Source organism: Triticum dicoccoides, chromosome 1A, assembly GCF_002162155.2.
Source record: "Triticum dicoccoides isolate Atlit2015 ecotype Zavitan chromosome 1A, WEW_v2.0, whole genome shotgun sequence".
NCBI classification, from domain to species: Eukaryota; Viridiplantae; Streptophyta; class Magnoliopsida; order Poales; family Poaceae; genus Triticum; species Triticum dicoccoides.
Window position 1 is genome coordinate 494,393,322 of NC_041380.1, and position 19,483 is coordinate 494,412,804.

Sequence of the window (19,483 nt, forward strand, 5' to 3'; positions counted from 1 at the left end):
GATCATGCATTACGGTACGAGTAAAGTGACTTGCCGGTAACGAGATTGAACGAGGTATTGGGATACCGACGATCGAATCTCGGGCAAGTAACGTACCGATTGACAAACGGAATCGTATACGGGGTTGCTTGAATCCTCGACATCGTGGTTCATCTGATAAGATCATCGAGGAGCATGTGGGAGACAACATGGGTATCCAGATCCCGCTGTTGGTTATTGACCGGAGAGCCATCTCGGTCATGTCTACATGTCTCCCGAACCCGTAGGGTCTACACACTTAAGGTTCGGTGACGCTAGGGTTGTAGAGATATGAATATGCAGTAACCGAAAGTTGTTCGGAGTCCCGGATGAGATCCCGGACGTCACGAGGAGTTCCGGAATGGTCCGGAGGTGAAGAATTATATATAGGAAGTGCAGTTTCAGCCATCGGAAGAGTTTCGGGGGTCACCAGTATTGTACCGGGACCACCGGATGGGTCCCGGGGGTCCACCGGGTGGGACCACCCATCCCGGAGGGCCCCATGGGCTGAAGTGGGGAGGGGAACCAGCCCATGGTGGGCTGGTGCGCCCCCCTTGGCCCACCCCCTGCGCCTAGGGTTGGAAACCCTAGGGTGGGGGGGGGGGCGCCCCACTTGCCTTGGGGGCCACTCCACCCTTGGCCACCGCCCCCCTAGGAGATCCCATCTCCTAGGGCCGGCGCCCCCCCCCCCTTGGGGAGCCTATATAAAGGGGGGAGGGAGGGGCAGCCGCACCCTTGACTCTTGGCGCCTCCCTGTCCCCTGCTACACCTCTCCCTCTCGCAGTAGAACGGCGAAGCCCTGCTGCGGTGACTCCTGCATCCACCACCATGCCGTCGTGCTGCTGGATCTTCATCTACCTCTCCTCCCTCCTTGCTGGATCAAGAAGGAGGAGACGTCACGCTGACCGTACGTGTGTTGAACACGGAGGTGCCGTCCGTTCGGCGCTAGGATCTCCGGTGATTTGGATCACGTCGAGTACGACTTCCTCATCCCCGTTCTTTGAACGCTTCCGCGCGTGATCTACAAAGGTATGTAGATGCAATCCGATCACTCGTTGCTAGATGAACTCATAGATGGATCTTGGTGAAACCGTAGGAAAATTTTTGTTTTCTGCAACGTTCCCCAACAAATACAATATTTGCGAATAGAAGAATACAACAATCAAAATGGTAGCACATGAGAAAAATATATGATCGAGCAATTATTTTAAGCCATCAGTAAAAGAAGGCATTTTTTCGGCCTTCCCATCCGTTGGTCCACACATCCATAAAAAAAGCCATTTATTCTCAGAAGTTTTAAAGTAAGTAGCTCCATCTGCATACAACCAATGAGAAGAACTGAAGAAGCAAGATATTTATGCTAGCATGATAATAATGCTATGCCTTCATCAGAACTTCATACACTTCAGATTTCACCATCCCAAAAATCCTCCACGGTTTTGTAAATACCTTGCGGGTGAACTACAAATTCAGCTCTTAGAGTCTTAATCTGCATACAAAGGACCAAAACAATCTCAATAGCCAATATCAGAGGTAATTCTATAGATTGACGCACTATGTTTCTAAAAAAATAGTGATACAAAACATTAATGTTTTTAAGATTTTTTTTGGAAGGACAAAACATTGCATATTACCATCAAGGTGTGCTAAGCCAATATAACCAACATAATAAAAATAGGAAGGACCATTTGCAATTTTGCATGGAGGAAAATAGAGGAGTTTATTCATGCCTGTGGTATTTCAGAGAACTTTGACATCAAATCTTCAGGAATAGACCAGTCCAATATGTTAAAGTTCTCCTTTATCCTTGTTTCATTGATGCTTTTTGGAAGCACACTCTGACCCATTTGAAGGCCCCAGCGTAGAGCAACCTGTGCAGGACTTCTCTGCAACTTCTCGGCAATAGAGATGACAATAGGGTTGCTAAGAAAGCTTGGACCCGTGAACGCAGGTGATCCAGGCCTACCTAAGGGTGAATATGCCTGCCAAAATGAAAGTAAAAAAATTATTGAACAACCTAGAGTAAACTAACCAAGGGAGAAGTGATTTTCAAGAGAAGAACCTAAAGTAAACTAACCAGGGGAAGTGTTTTTCAAGAAACTTTGGCAGTATCTTATTGAAAAAGAAGAAGAAGAAGAGGGAAAACTACTGGTCCATTAGTGATGTTCGAAACTTACAGAAAGATGAACACCATTTGACTCGCAAAGTTCGCGGAGTTTCATTTGCTGCCAACCTGGATGGGACTCAACCTGGTTGACAGCAGGAGTTACTCTAGCAATGGCAAGCAAATCCTCCATCCTCTTACAAGAAAAGTTGCCCACGCCGATTGCACGAGCCTTGCCGGAGTCGTATAACTTCTCCATCGCCCCCCATGTAGCAGGGACATCAAGAGTAATATAGTTTTCAGCGGTTCGGACAGCTCCTTTATTAGTTCGGACTGGAGCGTGGATCTGCACAATATATTTTTTCAAAAAGGCATTCATAGAGTTAAAGCAACTTTTACTTCACACTAAGCTCAGGAATGCACTTCATTCAGTTAAAACAACACTTCATCGTTCAGTAAATGTAATACTATTAGGTTTTGTTTGACCCTCTCAATCTTTTACGCCAAAGAAGCTGCTTAGAGGTGAGTCATATTTGTACTTTCGGTACTGCGTGGGGGAACAGGCATATCACAGTAGATTCACTGTTAAATGGATAGACAATCAAGCATAGAAATTTACAAGGAACAGGTCTAAGTACTCCAGTTGCAAATCTTCAAGAGTAGTGTCAATGCCCTCTGGCACATCTTCTGGGGCGTGATTACCAGACCTGCAAAATCCAAAACATCTTTTGACAACACGGCGCTGCAAATTACATACAAATGATGAAACTAGGGTAAAAAGGAATGAAGCCTAACCACAACTTAGAAGAGATAAACAAATCTTCACGCTTAACCACATAATCCTCAAACAGTTTCTTCAGAGCCAAACCAATCTATAAAAGGTGTAGATTGAATTCGCTGGGTTATATGAAAAAACATAACGGTTACAGTCTTACAGATGGACAGTTTTGTGTAGCAGAAATTACTTCAGATAAAAATAATAATGATGTCATGAGTGTCATACTCTGATGACTAACCACCAACATTTCATGAGCCTATCATTTTCCTGATCTTATAGAAAGCTATGGCTCAAGTATTACCTCCTTCTCATTGCGGTACGCTGGAGCGCAATCAATATGCCGATATCCAGCCTGCATTGTAAGTGCATCAAATTGTTAGACTTGGGTGAGATAGTATATAGTTTCATGTTTCAAGCTTAAGATTATATGGTACGCTTCAGTAGCATTTTCCAGAGCTTAAATCCAGTGGCGGAGCTTCGGTAGAAAAGAGGAAGGGCGAAAGAGAATGTAAAAGTATAATTTAGCGAGAATAGAAGCAAAAAGTGCCAAAAACTAAGTGTTCGTAGGCTAAACTGATGGAATTTTGGAACCATAGAGATAACCTCATAACCAATTTCCTGGAAAAAGAACTTATAACCAATTGTGTTGCTTGCTGCATGTACACCCCGCTCCAGATTAAATCACACACACTTTGTAGCGTGTGAGCACTTCAAGTCCGACTAAGATTCGAATTTAAGAATGGGATGCTCGTTGTTCAGACGGTGAAGTGCGAGGTTATGAAGCGAGGTGCACGCAGATTGACACAAACCGACCTTAGCTCAGTTGGTAGAGCGGAGGACTGTAGTCGTTGCAGATAAATCCTTAGGTCACTGGTTCGAATCCGGTAGGTCGGATAACATTTTTATTTTTGCGATTTTTTAGCCAAACAACAGGAAAGTGCCCAGCTACACAGGCCTAAAATCTGAATTGAACAAATCTTACAATCTACAAAGCTTATCTGGATCAATTAACAGAGAAAATCTGTACAGATTCCATTAAAGAACCTTGATGGCAGCGTAGACGGCCTCCCCGACGGTCCCGGGCTCTGTTTTCGCCGTGCCGAGGCCAACTGACGGTATTCTTGCTCCGGTGTTGAGGACGAAGGATTCGGCCATCTCTCCAAAAGCCTGCTAGAGATCAAAGAACAAGCAGGTATAAAGATGCTGCTCCAGTCATAGGCACGGAAGATAACAACAGTTTGGATTTACGAGGGATCACGAGGGTCCTTCAGAGTTCAAGCTGAGAATAATTATACTACTGCGCTGATGCATAGTGAAATTAATCCTGACGGAAAGTGCCCAGCTACACAGGCCTAAAATCTGAATTGAACAAATCTTACAATCTACAAAGCTTATCTGGATCAATTAACAGAGAAAATCTGTACAGATTCCATTAAAGAACCTTGATGGCAGCGTAGACGGCCTCCCCGACGGTCCCGGGCTCTGTTTTCGCCGTGCCGAGGCCAACTGACGGTATTCTTGCTCCGGTGTTGAGGACGAAGGATTCGGCCATCTCTCCAAAAGCCTGCTAGAGATCAAAGAACAAGCAGGTATAAAGATGCTGCTCCAGTCATAGGCACGGAAGATAACAACAGTTTGGATTTACGAGGGATCACGAGGGTCCTTCAGAGTTCAAGCTGAGAATAATTATACTACTGCGCTGATGCATAGTGAAATTAATCCTGACGGAAAAACAGACGAATGATGGGTGGTTACCTGTGATTGGGTTGGAGTGGAAGCTGATCGATCCACGCGGGCATGCGACAAGGCGGAGAGCGGCGATCAAGCGGCCGGTGGAGTTCTTTTTGCTGGACCTGCCGGCCTAGGTTTTTTATAGGGTGTGTCTAAGGCATATCTAGATGTGCTCTAATTATTGCACATCTAAATAAGTGAGTCAAGCATAAAGAGGAAAAGAAAAAAGAAAAAAAATATCCACACGCATCTCGACGTAAGATCAATGATATAGAATTTAGATGTGCAATACTTATGGCACATCTAGATGTGCTCTAGCAAAACTGTTTTTTTATATTCCCGTGCCAAGTTTTATTAGCGCAAAGTTGTAATGATGAGTTCTACGATGCAATACCGTCTTTTTTCCAAACACAGTAACGCAAACGCTCGTACATACGCACGCATCACACCCTATTCTATGGTGCAATATTGTCGATACCAGGCCAAATTAGAGTGTCTATTTTGCGAAACAGATTATGATGATTTTTATATGTTTATAAAAGGATAACCCGTTGCAAGCAACATGTCCAGAACACATATTCGACATTTGACGTGAGTTGATCAGCTTGGGCCTGTTTGGTTGCCCGCATGCAGCCTAACCAGGTCCATGCGGAATGTGCACGGCCTGTTTGGTTGGCTGCATGCGATTTGAGGCCCACACGAACCTCAAAGCAGCCTGCAGCCTGGCCCGGCGGGAACTGCTGAATCGGCAGTTTCTCGCGAGCCTGACTAGGCGCGGCCGCGCGTGCGGGGCAGTTGCACGTCTCGGGTAGCGCGGGAGATGGAGGCGACGTCTCATTACTCGTCCCCCACTCTCCTGACACCGCCCAGGCGCACTGTTTCCATCGCTCCCTCTCTCTCCCGCACCGCCCCTCCCTCTCCTCTCCTCTGCTCCGATGGCTCCGCCACGCCCGCCGCCACGCCGCCCTCTGACCCCGGTCGACCAGCGCATCGTCAGCATCCAGGAGCGATGGCTGGTCGGGCTCCAGAACTCGGGCCGCGACCTGGCCTCGGCGCTGCGGGCGCCGTCCCCCATCTGCTGCCGGCCTCCACGAGGCCGGCCAATGCGGTGTCGGCCGCTCCTGCTCCGCCGCCGATTCCGGACCTCGTTGTTCTGGGCTCGGCGCCGGCGCCGTCGACGGAGCCGCCCCTTCTTGGGACGCCATTGGGCTCGGGGGTTTTCTTGATCCCCGTCCAAGGGTTTTCTCCGCTCAGTGTGCCGTCCTTCTCGACCTCCGGCGTGGCGTTCAGCACGGGGCCGATGCCGCAGGCCGTCGCCGGGGCCGGCTCGTCCTCTGCTCCGCCGGATTGATCTGTTTTTGTTTTGTACAGTGCGTGTGCTAGTGCTTGTGTTCATGCTAGAATACTAGTAGCTGTGTTACATGCTAGATTCATGTTCATGCTAGAATCCTAGAATCATGCTAGTCCGAGTCCTACTACATGCTAGATTTGTGCTACATGCTAGTAGCTGTGTTCATACTAGAATCATGTTCATGTTGAGTGATGAATGCTAGAATCATGTTGACTGATGGCATGTTCATGTTAGGATCATGTCATTGTTTCATGTTGCATGTTGAAACTAGGGTTTGTGCCATGAGTGGATGTTATACGTGCATGTAGTAGGACCATTTTAGGATGGTCCCAAATCTGCATGACTGCACATGGATGCTATTGGCACTTGCTGTTGCTATTTTTATATGTTTCCTTGTTTAGGATAGTTCAGTGATCAATGCCAGTTGCAGCAAAGAAGATGGCACTGATCAGTGACTTGCCCAACAACAAGTGTCATTGATAGGCAAATGCCACTTATCAATGGCACTTGCTGTTGGGCAAAATGGCACTTATCAATGGCACTTGCTATTGGGCAAGTCACTGATTAGTGTCATTGATCAGTGCCATTTGCACTACAGCAAGTAGATTAGTGCTCTTGCCCAACACCAAGTGCCACTGATCATTGCCATTTGTCCATGAGCACATGCCACTGATTTGTTGTTGGGCAAATGCCACTGATCAGTGGCACTTGCTGTTGGGCATTCTAGTATTCATCACTAATCAGTGGCACTTGCTGTTGGGCAAGTCCACTGATCAGTGCCACTTATCAGTGGCATTTGCTTGCTTGCTTGCTTGATACTAATACTTGTCATGTTGCCTGACAAGATACTGAAGACTGATTGGGATGTGGCGGGTGGAGGAGCTCAGGTCGTGGCCGGAGCTGAGCGCGCCGAGGATTTCATCCCCATGAACAGGTGGCTCAGGACGGTGGACCTGCCTGGCAGGATCGCCTTCATGAGCGTGTCCTCGTTCAAGGGGACGATCTCCGTGGCAGGGCCACGAGGAGGGAGCCAGGGAGCCAATGAGATTCTACCAGCGGATCAAGGACAACGAGGACCTCGCCATGCTCGTCGTCCCTCCCAAGTTCGTGGAGGTGATGAACACCTGGCTGGTCATCAAGCGACTCCCGCGCGTGGTCAGGCTCTCAGCCAACAAGCGGCGCGTGTTCTGAGTGCAGGTCCAAAACTTTGAGGGCCACATGGTGCTTGACCGGGGGTGGAACTACTTCTGCCGCCGCCACCGCATCGTCCCCGACGACCTCGTCGTTGTGCGCATCTCCGGACTCGAACTGAAGGTTTAGATCTACAACCACGACTCGTCGGTGATGTGCAGGTATCATTGCAGCAGGCACAACTGCCTTGGTGGCATCGAGCAGGCTATGCAGTTAAGTTAAGTCAGGTGTTAGTGGAGAACTTTTAGGGTGTGTGACGAGACTTGTGCTGGGAACTTGTTCATATTTTGGCCAGGAGCAGCACCCTGGCACAGCAGGGAAGGAGGATGCCCCTGCTCTTAATCTAGACTTATGCTATCTAATTAAGTAGTTTGCTGTGTTAAGTTTGCTGTCATTACATTGCTTGCTTTGTTTGATCTTAGATATTGTGATGTTGTTGTTGTGCTGTTCATGTGTGGTGGTAAGGCCACCACATTTGAATGAGGTGAGCAGAACACAAACGTTGTTTGCAATCAAACGGCTGAAGTTTGCATCTGCTCACACCCTAAGCACAAATGCGGGCAACCAAACAGCAGGGGGCAAGTGCCTCTCGATGCGATACAGGCAACCAAACATGTTGCATGTACTGCATATGAGGCTGTTTTTCAGCAACCAGGCTGGCTAGAGATGGACATGCAATGCAACTACTGTTGCAAACTGCAACCAAACAGGCCCCTTATGTCCTCATATTTGTTTTTCCATGACTAGAGAGCTTCTCATGTGAGAGAGGGAGAGAGAGCTGTCCCTTTTCCCCTGGATTGATTACTTTTTTACGTAAGTTGTCATGCTTGTTATTATATTATTGATTTTTTGTATGTGCAGAACAAAAAATACCCACTAATTTTTTCATGTGAGCAAGAGCAATACAAACATTTTCCAAAATATGCCATGTGAGCAGTACAAAAAGTCCTACATTTGCCATCTGACCATTACAACATTCTTTAATTTTGCCATGATTTAGAACACAAAAAATACTAAATTTTCCATGTAACAATTTACATTTCCCTCCATAACTGCCATGTTTTTCTGATACCATCATTCCTATTATTGCCATGTAAACACCACAAAAATTTCTCCCATGACTTCTAGAGAAAACATTTTTTTCCTAATTTCATTTCAACCCTACATAATTTTCCTAAATTTGCCATGGGAATTTCTCCCATGGCGGACGCCTGGACTCACCCAGATCTCCTCGGTTTGAAGTTGGTCTGTGGGATTTCAAACACCCGGGCCGGTCTGGCCCCATTTGGTGATCCTTGTTGGAGCGCTAAAAGTCTAATTACCGTCCAGTCCGGATATTTGGGGCCAATTTGAGGATTCACGTTGGAGATGCCCTTAGAGATGTACCACCATTTTCTGGTAGCTGCCAGAATATCAATTGTTTTCAATTCTTAACAGCACTAACGAAAAAGAAATGATCAGACCAGAACTATTTTCTACTCCCTCGGTGTTTGAAAATAAGGCGTATAAATTTTGCTTGAAGCCAAACAATGTAAAGTTTGACCCAAGTTTGTAGAATATTTCATCAACAACTACAGTACCGAATTAGTTTTTTTTTTCTTATTGTATCTATTTACTAGTATTGTAAAACGTGGAAAATGGAGTAAACCAGGGGATTTCATGGCTCAACTATAGATTCCATGAGCTTCGGTATCACGAAGCGGCCTGTATTGACACTTGAAAATGAGATATTCCCGGATAAAGGGATCCGATAATCATAGTAAACCAGTAAAAATTACAGAGGAAGACAGATGATCTAGCCAATATGCTTTCAGTTTCTTCTCTACAAGAAGCATCTACATGCAAATACAAAATCAGACGACGACTACGGTTTCATGCTGGAATGCAATGCCTTCTGTGCAGCACTTCATACGCTTCAGATTTCACCATCCCAAAAATCCTCCACGGTTTTGAAAATACCTTGGGGGTGAACCACAAATTCAGCTCTTAGCACCTTAACCTGCATTTAGCAAGACAAAACAATATCAGATAACAAATATAGGAAGGTAAAGCTGTCATGCACTGCATTTCTCCGATGGGAGAATGTGCAAATTATTAGACATCATAATGCGGATAAAATTCTGTTTCAACGGAGCAAAATAACAAGGCTGGAATTGAGAGATGCCTGCTGAATTTCAGAGAAATTCGCCATCAAATCTTCAGGGATAGACCAGTCAAATATGCTTAAGTTCTCCTTTATTCTTGTTTCATTGGTGCTTTTCGGGAGTACACTCTGGCCCATTTGAAGACCCCAGCGTAGGGCAACCTGCGCAGGAGTTTTGTTTAACTTCTCCGCAACAGAGATGACAATGGGATTGCTAAGAAAGCTTGGACCCATGGATCCAGGTGATCCATGTTTTCCTAAGGGTGAATATGCCTGCAAAAGCAAAAGTAAAAAATTGTGAACAACAAACAAGAGAAGTGGAGTAATTTTAAAGAAAGTAGCTACCAAGGTTACTGAAAACGAGGGGAAATCGCCGCTATACTGGCGATGTTTAAAACTTACAGAAAGATGAACACCCTTTGACTGGCAAAGTTCCCTGAGTTTCATTTGCTGCCAACCTGGATGGCACTCAACCTGGTTGACTGCTGGAGGTACACTTGCAATGGCAAGCAAATCCTCCATCCTCTTACAAGAAAAGTTACTCACACCGATCGCACGGGCCTTGCCAGAGGCATATAACTTCTCCATTGCTCCCCAAGTAGCAGGAATGTCAACAGGAAGAAAGTTTTCAGGGGCTGGGGTGTCACCTTTCTTCGAACGAAGTGGAGCATGGATCTGCAAAATATAGGACATCATCAACAAAACAACTTGGGCACATATACACACGGTTAAAATCAATTTCTCCCACGATGAGCTTGAGAATACACTTCATAGTTCAGTGAAAGCTAGGCCGGGGGTTTCAACCTCCTTTTCGGAAAACAAAATATTTTAGTATTGTTTTTACTACCAAATACAAAAAAACATTCATGCTGAAAATGTTTCTCAGACTGCATAATAAGCATAATACATCTACTTTTAGTATTATGTGAGCGAAGGGAATTTCATTATATACACTATAAGAGATGGACAATTATGCATAGAAATTTACAAGGAAAAGGTCTAAGTAGTCCAGCTGCAAATCTTCAAGAGTGGTGTCAATGCCCTCCGGCACATCTTCTGGGGCTTGGTTACCAGACCTGCAAAATTTAAAAGATCTTTTGAAAACGCAGCACTGCAAATTACATAAGCTGCTTCTTTATCAATGATGCAGCTGAGGTTGAAAACATGAAGTCTAACCACAACTTAGAAGTGATAAATAGATCTTCACGCTTAACCACGCCTTCATCAAATAATTTCTTGAGAGCGAGACCAATCTATAAAAGGTGAGAAGGCATATATTTCAATTCAGTTAGCTTAGTGACAGAACATAACATAGCTTTTGATAAAAATCAACAAGAGTAGAGGAGGGATAAATTTTGTAGTACTACATGAGTTCAGACAACATATGAATGCAGGAATGATATCAAGAGTCACAGTGTGGCCTTCTCTTTAAGCAGACCACATGTCTAAATATTTTTCAATCAATTTTGCAGGTTCATAATTCCTTCCCACATGTACAGGTGAGAATGTTTTCAGAATTTTTGGCACTTTATTTGATATTTTGATTTGGTAATTATCCATATTTTTTGAACAAAGAGAAGAACCATGTTCCTTGTCTTACAGACAAAACACAGCAGTACAGATAGTGCGCTTGATCGACAATTGGTTCGGGCACAAGAATTATGTACATTTCCTGTGCAAGCAAACCATTTTTATTACAGTAAAATCTAGAACCACATATGTTTTCAGTGAGTACAGACCAGTTAATTTAATTTGGTAAAAAGAATAAAAATCCACAGCAAGCACATCTAAGGGGCATCTATCAAATCTGATTGACTGCTACTGCTCAAGTAATTACTAATTACCTCCTTCTCATTGCGGTACGCTGGAGCACAGTCGATATGCCGATATCCAGCCTGTATTGTCAAAACATCAAAATTTCAGTACTGGACAGAAGAGTACATTTTGGTATTTCAAAATCGAAACAACGACAGGCTTTGGTAGCATTTTAAACCACACAAAATGAGTAGCACATGGGTAGTAGTACTTGTGAAGAAACTTAATTTTGAATTCAACAGATCATCCATCTTAGATGTGGTTCAGCAGAAAAGCTATACAGATTCTGCTTAGAAGTGACCTTGACGGCGGCGTAGACGGCGTCCCGTACGACGCCGGGTTCGGCCTTCCCCGTCGCCGTGCCGAGGCCAACTGATGGGATCCTTGCACCGGTGTTGAGCACAAAGGATTCAGCCATCTGAGATTATGTGGCTGGTCCCAACAACCTGCGAGAGATCGAAGAGCGAAGCAGACAAAGGTAATCGCGGGAACATGGAAATCGCACTGAGATGGGTTTGATTTGGGGGATCGAACCTTGCGCCGTTCGACGGCTCGCCGGAGCTGAGGAGGCGAAGTCGAGGTGGGCGGACGGCCGGCCTGGCGGTAGAGAGGGGCGACGCGACCAAGGGGGCGAGGGACTCTGGCCGGTGAGAGTACAGTGCGCAAAGTGGACCGTGGAGTGGAGTGTAATTAACTAGCGGAAATTGCTTGGACGGTACTGCCGCCATGGCCGTTGTTTGTCCGGTGCGAGCCCCGTTATCGTCACGTCTGAGTGCTCTGGACAATGACGCTGTCGCTATCGTTGTGCCGTAGCCCTGCTTTTTTTTAGTCTTGCTAAGTCCCATTCGATGCTATACCCGTTAGATCTTATATTAATATTCGTGCAATTTTTTTTTCAGTTTTTTCTTTTTCTCCATTATATGTTATGCCACTTGACAGAGACTTGGTTAAATCTCAGTCGACTGAGACCTAGTCATACTTTTTTTAAAAATTAGTGTCGTCGCCCTGCTGTCTGCTGATTTAGGACGTGTTTGGTTGCCCGCATATAGGCCAACTAGACCCGCACGGGAAAATTATGGCCCGTTTGGTTGCATGCATAGCACGAAACTCAAAGCACATCTGAGCCTGCCTCGCTGGGAACGCTGGAATCGACAGTTTCTCCAGAACCAGACTCGTGCGATGCATGTGGGCGGTGGGGCCTCCACGCGAGGAGCCACGCTCGAGAAGCCATATTGCTTCCCGAAGCGCTAACAGTTATTACCCTCACTGGCCCCTCATCGCTGCCTCTCCCCTCTCTCTCCACTCTCACTCACTGCCCCCTCACCGCTCTCTCTCCCCTCTCTCTCCACTCCCACTGACGGCGGCGGCGGCTTTCAGCAGATTGAAGAACAACAAGGCGGACTCCGGCCCCTTCATCGGCATCGGTATCATCACCTCCCGCACTTCGGCAATGGCCGTAAGTTATTTTTTCACCTCCTCACATACTCATTCGCATTCGATTCACGTTAGAAGAATGGGGGATCGGGGTAAATAGCCATATAAGTGATCATAACATCATCATGAGTTCCTAGTACCAATAGATTTGAGGTTACCAATCGGGAATGAAGTACAAGGGTTATGGGTATTGGGAGTAAATCTTCATGCCCTAGCAAAGGATGTCAACTAACATAGCTCCCTTCGTTGGGTCAGGAATCAACGTCTTCAACTCCTCCAGCGTTGCCTTCTTCACCACAGCGTCCGACTCTTTCTGCATGTTTGCCATGCTGGTGAAGTTCGAGCGGACTTCCATGGTGTTCTCGAACTTGGTGCGGTCACCGAGCGAGCACCCGAGGAAGAAAGCCCTCCATCCAATGCCCCAAGGGAAGGGGTTGGGGATGGGGTTGGAGCTGCTGCTGGAGTTCATGGCGATGGATACGAGGAACAGTGAGAGACAAACATAACTTAGTGAGATGGTGGGTAAGTAGTGACCGTGAGGATGGGTAAATAAAGGGGTTATGGATGATAGGTTTTAACGGCGATCAACCTCGGAACTTTGTACTCTTCATAATGCGTGCTCTTTGTAATGCAGAACGACACGGAGAACAAGGGCAAGGAGGTGGTGCTGCCCATGGAGAAGGGCAAGGAGGTGGTGCCGCCCATGAAGGTTGTGCCGACCACGCCTGAGGAGGTGGCCACGGATGACGACGTAGTGCCGGAGGGGCCCCATAACAGGAAGCGACGGAAGTACGAGCACTACTAGGAGGAGGGTGGTCCAACCCACTTCTGCAAGGTGATCCTTTCCCCTCAGCTTGAGTGCATCCGGAAACCCCTAGACTTCAGCAAGCACTTCCCTGCTGTGCCGCAAGAGTTCAAGCTAAGGACGAACACCGGCTGCTCATGGAGGGTCACTGTCCGGCTGATGGACGGAAGGGTCACCCTCGATCAGGGTTGGGCCCCCTTCGTAGTCATCTATCAGATCAAGATCAGCTACATGGTGACATTCAATCTGCTCACTCCCGACACGCTCAAGGTCGTCATCCTCAACGATGACAACATTGAAGTGGTAACCAAGTGCGGGAGGCATGACGACGCCTTCGCCGTGAACGTCTAGAACAATCCTTCCTATGCTCCAGTTGGTTTAGTTTTTTATCGTACCAATTTGCGTTTGAACCGATATGTTTAACTGTGGCACTATATTTAAAACTGTGGCTTGCTATAGTTTACAACTATCTTCTGTTGTGTGTGTATAATTTATTCTTCACACTGCTGTGTTCTGGTAACCTCACCACCTCGCTGAAGAGGTTACCAGACAACAGGTGTTGCATGGAAAGAGGACTAGATGCGGACAACCAAACGAAGTGCAGATGTTAGTTTTCTGCCTGTCTTATCTCAGTCAGGCTTCGTTGAGCCAGGCTCGATCGGGAAGGCCACCAAACACGTCCCTAGCATATCTCGGCCCACGAAGCATCGCGAAGAGGTTGTGCCAAAAACCCAGCCGGAAGCCGATATAATTTGGGTTTAAGGACCCTAATAAGTGCCACAAGTGTGGCACGAACACATGGCAACTCCGTTTTATGACAATTTTAGTGACACAAGGATGTCAACTTTGGTTATCAAGCATGGAAACTACCTTTTTGGATGGCAAGTTTCTGTTTTTTTGTTTGTTTTTTCTTTTCGGATGGCAACTTTAGTTGTAAAAAATGTCAGGGCCGGAGTGCTTCGTGCCACACATGTGACACTTATCATTTGAGTTTAATTTGAGATTGTTCAATGAATTCATGTCCTGCAAACCTCAAAAAAGGCTTTCCTCCATAAGGCTGAACTGATATAATGGGGCAATGAAAGCTATATGCAAGCAAATCAAAACAAAATGACATATGAGAGGGAAGCTACAACGCCAAAATTCAAAGTCGAACAATAAAAGAGGAGACAAAACATCTAACAACAAGCTACCGTAACCATCGGCCCAGAATAGACTAGCGCCTACCCTCTGGTGGGATGTGGAGTACTGATCTTGCTAGGAGATCATGAGGACCGAAAACAGTGACAACAAGGACACCTGTAAAAGATAGGAGACCAATCAGACGGGGCAAGAGCTCCACGACGATGCCCCAAAGAGAGTGCGGACGCAACACGTCGCCACTATTGAGCCTGAAAAGATGGCCTAGGGTGGACATAGAGGGGGCATCATCAATTTTTGGATAAATTGCGAAAGCCGGGACTTGAACCAATATCTTAGGCACTGATGTCATGTTAAGTTTCATGCATTAGCCAACGCAACCAAAAGTCTGAACTTATGAAAAGGGTTAGGCAATCAATATCTACACTTCAACGGGAACCATTTTTTCTTAACTCCACAAATTTGAGGAGTTAAAATTTGAGGAGGCTTTTGAGGGGATAAATTTTGACGGTTCGACTAGAGATGATCAATGGCACCTTGCATGAAATGAGGCTTGGATGTGCACGTGGTTGGTATTTCACGTATACTAGGAGACAAAACATATGATATCATCAAAATTCTTTATGAATTTGAAAATGAAAAATGTCTTAGCTCTCATCGAATTTACACTCTTTCAATCGACTTTGTCTTAGTAGGATCTTCATACCTTTTTTCGTCAAAAGCTATCACCTAGTAGTTGACCAAGTTACCACTTCATTGATAATAAAATTGTCACATCTCAATGTACTTACTTCGTTTAAAATATTAATTAATTGGCATATTTCTTTGTCATAGATGCGTTTGGAGGCTAGGCATTCATCCCACTCTAATCGAACACCCTCTGAATAGTATATCTTCCCTATTACTCAACATAGAGAATAAATGCATAAATAAATGTCGCCTTGCTTCCTCCTCTTTGCTTAGGGTTTCTAAGTACCTTTTCTTCATTTCCATGCGATTAAAGCATGTTGACATACCTAGTGAATATCTTTAGTCCCTCTAATCACTTTTGCAAAAATGGCATGCAACGTTGTATCAGCTACCAACACAAACTAGTTGCAACAACACAACTCAAACTCTCATCGTGACGAGTAACTATAAATAAATGAAATTCCATATCGTGCCAGAAATATATATTTACATTTATAAAGCCAACACGGGAATTCCGTCTTGTGCCAAAAAAATAAAGATTCCCAAAGCTACAAATGGGTCGGTTCATTTCTAGGACATAAGCTACATATAAACCGAAAAATTGACCAAACTTGCGTTGTGACAATTTGTTCGTTCATATTGCAGAGGCCGGGTGTGAATCCGTTACGCTTGTATCCCCTTAATGCGACGTTATGAGTCAATAACAGTGCATTGAAAAAATATGTTGATTACTGAAAGAACAGTTGCTCCAGAACATTGCCTCCATGGAGATATCAGGAGCACACTAGCACTATATGCTCATACTCACACGACATTCATGGTGGAGGATACATAAGGGTGGATTTCACCTCCGAGACCATCATCGTCAGATTTCCAGAAATCATTGCTGCAATTCAAACGTTCAATTAGCAAAACAATATGAGTGACTTGTAACTAACTAACGTCGCAACTGACTGCAACCCAAGCAATGAATTACCTATTGACATTTCCACAATGCTCTTCTAAGATGTTCCTTACTTTTTTTTCGCTCTGCGTAGACGGTGCTAGAACGACACACTGATTGACGCAAAAAACAACAACAGATTTATCGGTCAGATAATGAAATTATAAGACTGGCCATGGTAGAACAGTGGAGGAAATTAATAATTACCAGGATTGATGGTGACAGACCATATCTAAGAATGCTCTCTGCAAAGACAAATACAGCACATATGTGCATCCAGGAACTGAATACCTGCACCATAGTCAGTAAAAGCAGTTATAATCGAGGAGGCATGCAGGAACATAGGTGGTCGCGACTCACGAGAAACCCATAAGTGTTGACCGTGTAATGTTGACAACTCAGAACAACCACTATCAGATTAGTAAGTCAGAATAGGCCTGATTTGGACATCCCAGTATCATCATGTCCAGACAGTCAAACTACTAAAGAAGATGATATAGACATAAAAAATTCAGAACCATAGTGTGGAGGTTTTTCAGTTCAACCAGAGAAGAAATGAAAAAACTTATGGAGCACAAAAGAATAAATAGAAATAAGAACTCAAATAGGTAGGAAATAATAGACGGAGATTATAGTTCGCAATCAGTGGGTATTAATGCAAAAGTGAAGAAGATCTACGGAACAAAATGCAAACATCCAAATGACTTGTTGTCTCCGGCAAATATGGAAACTATAATAGTATCAATCTTAACGAAAACTGAAGAAAAATAAGACGCCGGACACTATGACATAATGGTTCTCATGGAAAACCATAGTGAGTGGAGACATAACCTTCTTTTGTTTTCAAGAAGAAAATGACGCCATTTTGGACAGGAACGTGTAAATAAGCTACAGAAGGCATATACCTCACTGTATCTGGCATATAATAGTTGCAGAAGAGAGGTTCTCATAGCTTCCTCGTCTTGCAGCAGCTTTTCCAGGTCATCCTTCTCACTTCCCTGTGCTTCAGGACTATACACAAAATCACGGATCTGTAATCCAGGGTGAAATAGATGTTAATGGTTGACAAAAGTAGGAAAAAAAATGACATGGACGATAATCAAGATCATTTAGGGCCAGTTCTTTTGTTGGCTTCAAGAATAAGCTGCCCCCTACCCAGCTTATTCTAGAAGCGCAACCAATTTTTTTAGAAGCCTAATAGTTAAGGCTTGACTAGTAGGCTTCTAAAAAATTTTTGGTTAGTCTTCTAGAATAAGCTGGGTAGGGAGCAGCTTATTCTAAAAGCCCCAAAAAGCCAGCAAAAGAATTGTCCCTTAGTGTTATACCGAAGGATGCTTGGATCGAGGTTACCTTGTGAAACTACGACAAGTGTAAACAAGGTTCCAAAGAGGGTATGGGCAAAAAACTTACCAGAAAACCTCTCTCTTGAGCATGTGCTTTAAAGTTGCCAACAACCTTCGCAAATAATGTGACGGTGTAGAGCGCATATTCATCATCCTCATAAAGCCTTGTGGATGATCTCGGTACCTATAATTCAACAACTACCTCAACTGAATATAATCGCAAATAGGACAACTTTTCGGCAAAAATTATGTACAAGCTCTTCATAAGGGCAAATACAACAATATTTGAGTGAAAAAGAGTTGCAAGTCAAATGTATTTGTAATTTATATATGATGTCAAGTTCATGATTATTGACACTAGAGGGGAAAACACACAAGCAGAATAGGCAGTTATTGAAATGAATGACAATTCTAAAATAGTTGAGTGACAGTTTTCCACAAATATTATCACTACTCAAGTGCATACACACAATTTCAAACTTACCACAAAGGTGTCAAGTGACTCATAGCATGACAACCAGTCCTTCTGGGAGCATTTTGGAACAATAGCAAGAAGTGTTGCTAGATGTTCCGAAGTGATTATATCCTCTGGTTTTACCAGGTTCGACAGATCACGCACGATAAACTGTCACACAAGAAAGGCGGACCAATTAAAGTAGGAAAAACAATGAATGGAAGGAGAAACATGTTTTTCTTATTTTACAAGGAGACTTGAGGTCAAGAACTCAGCAACATTCTAGGGACTAAGTAGTGGTCAACATTCTAGCAACATCTAGGTATTTTACCTTACACTTTGCTTTCTGTAGACTGTTCTAAGGTGGTTCTTACAAGAATTATACTTTGCTGCTTGAACCTGCAAAAGGTAATCTTGAGTTTCATTAAATTCGAAATTCTACCCAAAACTTCAGGGGGGGGGGAATTTTCATCTTATTCGTATTTCATAACGAAGTGAACATCCATAAACTCAAGATTGAGCCCCAAACCACTACTACTTGGCATATGTATAAGAATGGCTTGGTGTAGCTGACGAGTAAAATTACTTGCTAAACAACTCTATCCAACATGTACAGTTCCCATAATGCATGTAGCTACACGGGTAACCAGTGTTAACGTTCCACTATCTTAGCAGAATTCGGAGCAGACTGGAATAAAAAAACTAACGAATAAACAAGAAGTAGAGTTACTTATCACCTTGATCTCATCCTCGATCTTGGAGATCCGCGACAGGATGCTGGCGATGATGTCCTTGAGTGGCGACTTTGTTGGGTACTTTCCCTCATCCCACACAAACCTGCGCGAAAATCCAAGGCCAAGCTTCAGTTAAGCTAAGCAGACGCGGCCGTGAAAACCAACAGCTGAATGCATGCGCAGACCTGGAGAGGTAGGAGTCGACTGGGACGCCGTCGACGGTGATCAGGGCGCCGCCCTCGCCGGCGCCTCCGTTGCGCTCCAGGTCCTCGATCTGCCTCCTGATCCTGTGCGAGGCCCCCTCGATGAAGAGGTTCGACTGCACGCCCGGAAGCACAGAGACAGACAACGATCAGAATACCCTAACACTAGCGAACGAGATTATATATAGCTTGTAGGGGAGGAGGAGGCGCACCCTGATGAGGTCGTCGCTGAGGGCGAGGAGGGAGTCGAGCGTGCCGCCTTTGAGGGCGGGGACGGTGAACTGCAGGAGGGAGTGATCAAGCTCGGGGAGATTGAATTGAAGTAGCTAGAAGAGAGGATCGCGGAGGAGAGGCTTGCTATTAGTATATGCTTACACGGTAGAGGGGGGTGTCGATGGAGTGCTGGGAGATGGAGTCCTCGAGGCTGCGCCAGAGGGAGTTCTCGGCGGCGGCGACGTCGCCGCCGGCGGATTGTACGGGGAGGGCGGCGATCAAGTATTTCGTCGGCATGGTCACCCGAGGTCCGAGGTTGTTTCAACTTTCAACTTCACGTTGTTTCGGATATGTGGATATGGATGGACCGAGACGGGAACATGTTTCGGTTGT

At 45.1% G+C, this 19,483-nt stretch overlaps 3 protein-coding genes and 1 non-coding gene across 5 annotated transcripts; 1 reads left to right on the forward strand and 3 right to left on the reverse strand.

The window, feature by feature from the left end:
* Positions 1 to 1,235: 1,235 nt before the first annotated feature.
* Positions 1,236 to 4,766, reverse strand: LOC119281991 (NADPH-dependent aldo-keto reductase, chloroplastic-like). Of its 2 annotated transcripts, none has more exons than XM_037562380.1 (9): positions 4,656 to 4,766; positions 4,342 to 4,464; positions 3,945 to 4,067; positions 3,202 to 3,252; positions 2,918 to 2,994; positions 2,742 to 2,829; positions 2,196 to 2,468; positions 1,749 to 2,000; positions 1,236 to 1,507 (listed from the first exon to the last, which is right to left on the reverse strand). In XM_037562380.1, the coding sequence occupies exons 2-9, from the start codon at positions 4,450 to 4,452 to the stop codon at positions 1,424 to 1,426; spliced, it is 1,059 nt and encodes a 352-aa protein (XP_037418277.1). In that variant the 5' UTR covers positions 4,453 to 4,464; positions 4,656 to 4,766; the 3' UTR covers positions 1,236 to 1,423. The 2 variants fall into 2 exon arrangements, with proteins under 2 accessions (XP_037418277.1, XP_037418271.1); XM_037562374.1 differs by having other exon boundaries at positions 3,945 to 4,070.
* Positions 3,709 to 3,794, forward strand: TRNAY-GUA. The gene is given in 2 exon segments: positions 3,709 to 3,745; positions 3,759 to 3,794. It is a non-coding gene; the product is annotated as a tRNA-Tyr (tRNA).
* Positions 4,767 to 8,846: 4,080 nt separating the features above from the next.
* On the reverse strand, positions 8,847 to 11,844 carry LOC119282010 (aldo-keto reductase family 4 member C10-like). Its single transcript, XM_037562387.1, has 8 exons — positions 11,666 to 11,844; positions 11,433 to 11,577; positions 11,161 to 11,211; positions 10,493 to 10,569; positions 10,305 to 10,392; positions 9,719 to 9,991; positions 9,338 to 9,589; positions 8,847 to 9,172 (listed from the first exon to the last, which is right to left on the reverse strand). The coding sequence occupies exons 2-8, from the start codon at positions 11,547 to 11,549 to the stop codon at positions 9,089 to 9,091; spliced, it is 942 nt and encodes a 313-aa protein (XP_037418284.1). The 5' UTR covers positions 11,550 to 11,577; positions 11,666 to 11,844; the 3' UTR covers positions 8,847 to 9,088.
* Positions 11,845 to 16,004: 4,160 nt separating this feature from the next.
* Positions 16,005 to 19,387, reverse strand: LOC119307172 (V-type proton ATPase subunit C-like). Its single transcript, XM_037583295.1, has 11 exons — positions 19,253 to 19,387; positions 19,090 to 19,158; positions 18,860 to 18,993; positions 18,678 to 18,777; positions 18,277 to 18,339; positions 17,971 to 18,111; positions 17,554 to 17,670; positions 17,049 to 17,174; positions 16,351 to 16,434; positions 16,177 to 16,256; positions 16,005 to 16,086 (listed from the first exon to the last, which is right to left on the reverse strand). The coding sequence occupies exons 1-11, from the start codon at positions 19,385 to 19,387 to the stop codon at positions 16,005 to 16,007; spliced, it is 1,131 nt and encodes a 376-aa protein (XP_037439192.1).
* Positions 19,388 to 19,483: the final 96 nt, after the last annotated feature.

Coding starts and splice junctions, on each gene's coding strand:
- LOC119281991 (XM_037562374.1), bottom strand. CDS start 4,452: ATGGCCGAATCCTTCGTCCTCAACACCGGAGCAAGAATACCGTCAGTT. Junction 2,995..3,201: donor CGTACCGCAATGAGAAGGAG/GTAATACTTGAG, acceptor CACCTTTTATAG/ATTGGTTTGGCTCTGAAGAA. Junction 1,508..1,748: donor AGTTCTCTGAAATACCACAG/GCATGAATAAAC, acceptor CTTTGTATGCAG/ATTAAGACTCTAAGAGCTGA.
- LOC119307172 (XM_037583295.1), bottom strand. CDS start 19,387: ATGCCGACGAAATACTTGATCGCCGCCCTCCCCGTACAATCCGCCGGC. Junction 18,994..19,089: donor TCAGCGACGACCTCATCAGG/GTGCGCCTCCTC, acceptor CCGGGCGTGCAG/TCGAACCTCTTCATCGAGGG. Junction 17,175..17,553: donor CTCAAGAGAGAGGTTTTCTG/GTAAGTTTTTTG, acceptor CCTGGATTACAG/ATCCGTGATTTTGTGTATAG.
- LOC119282010 (XM_037562387.1), bottom strand. CDS start 11,549: ATGGCTGAATCCTTTGTGCTCAACACCGGTGCAAGGATCCCATCAGTT. Junction 10,570..11,160: donor CGTACCGCAATGAGAAGGAG/GTAATTAGTAAT, acceptor CACCTTTTATAG/ATTGGTCTCGCTCTCAAGAA. Junction 9,590..9,718: donor CAAAGGGTGTTCATCTTTCT/GTAAGTTTTAAA, acceptor TTGCTTTTGCAG/GCATATTCACCCTTAGGAAA.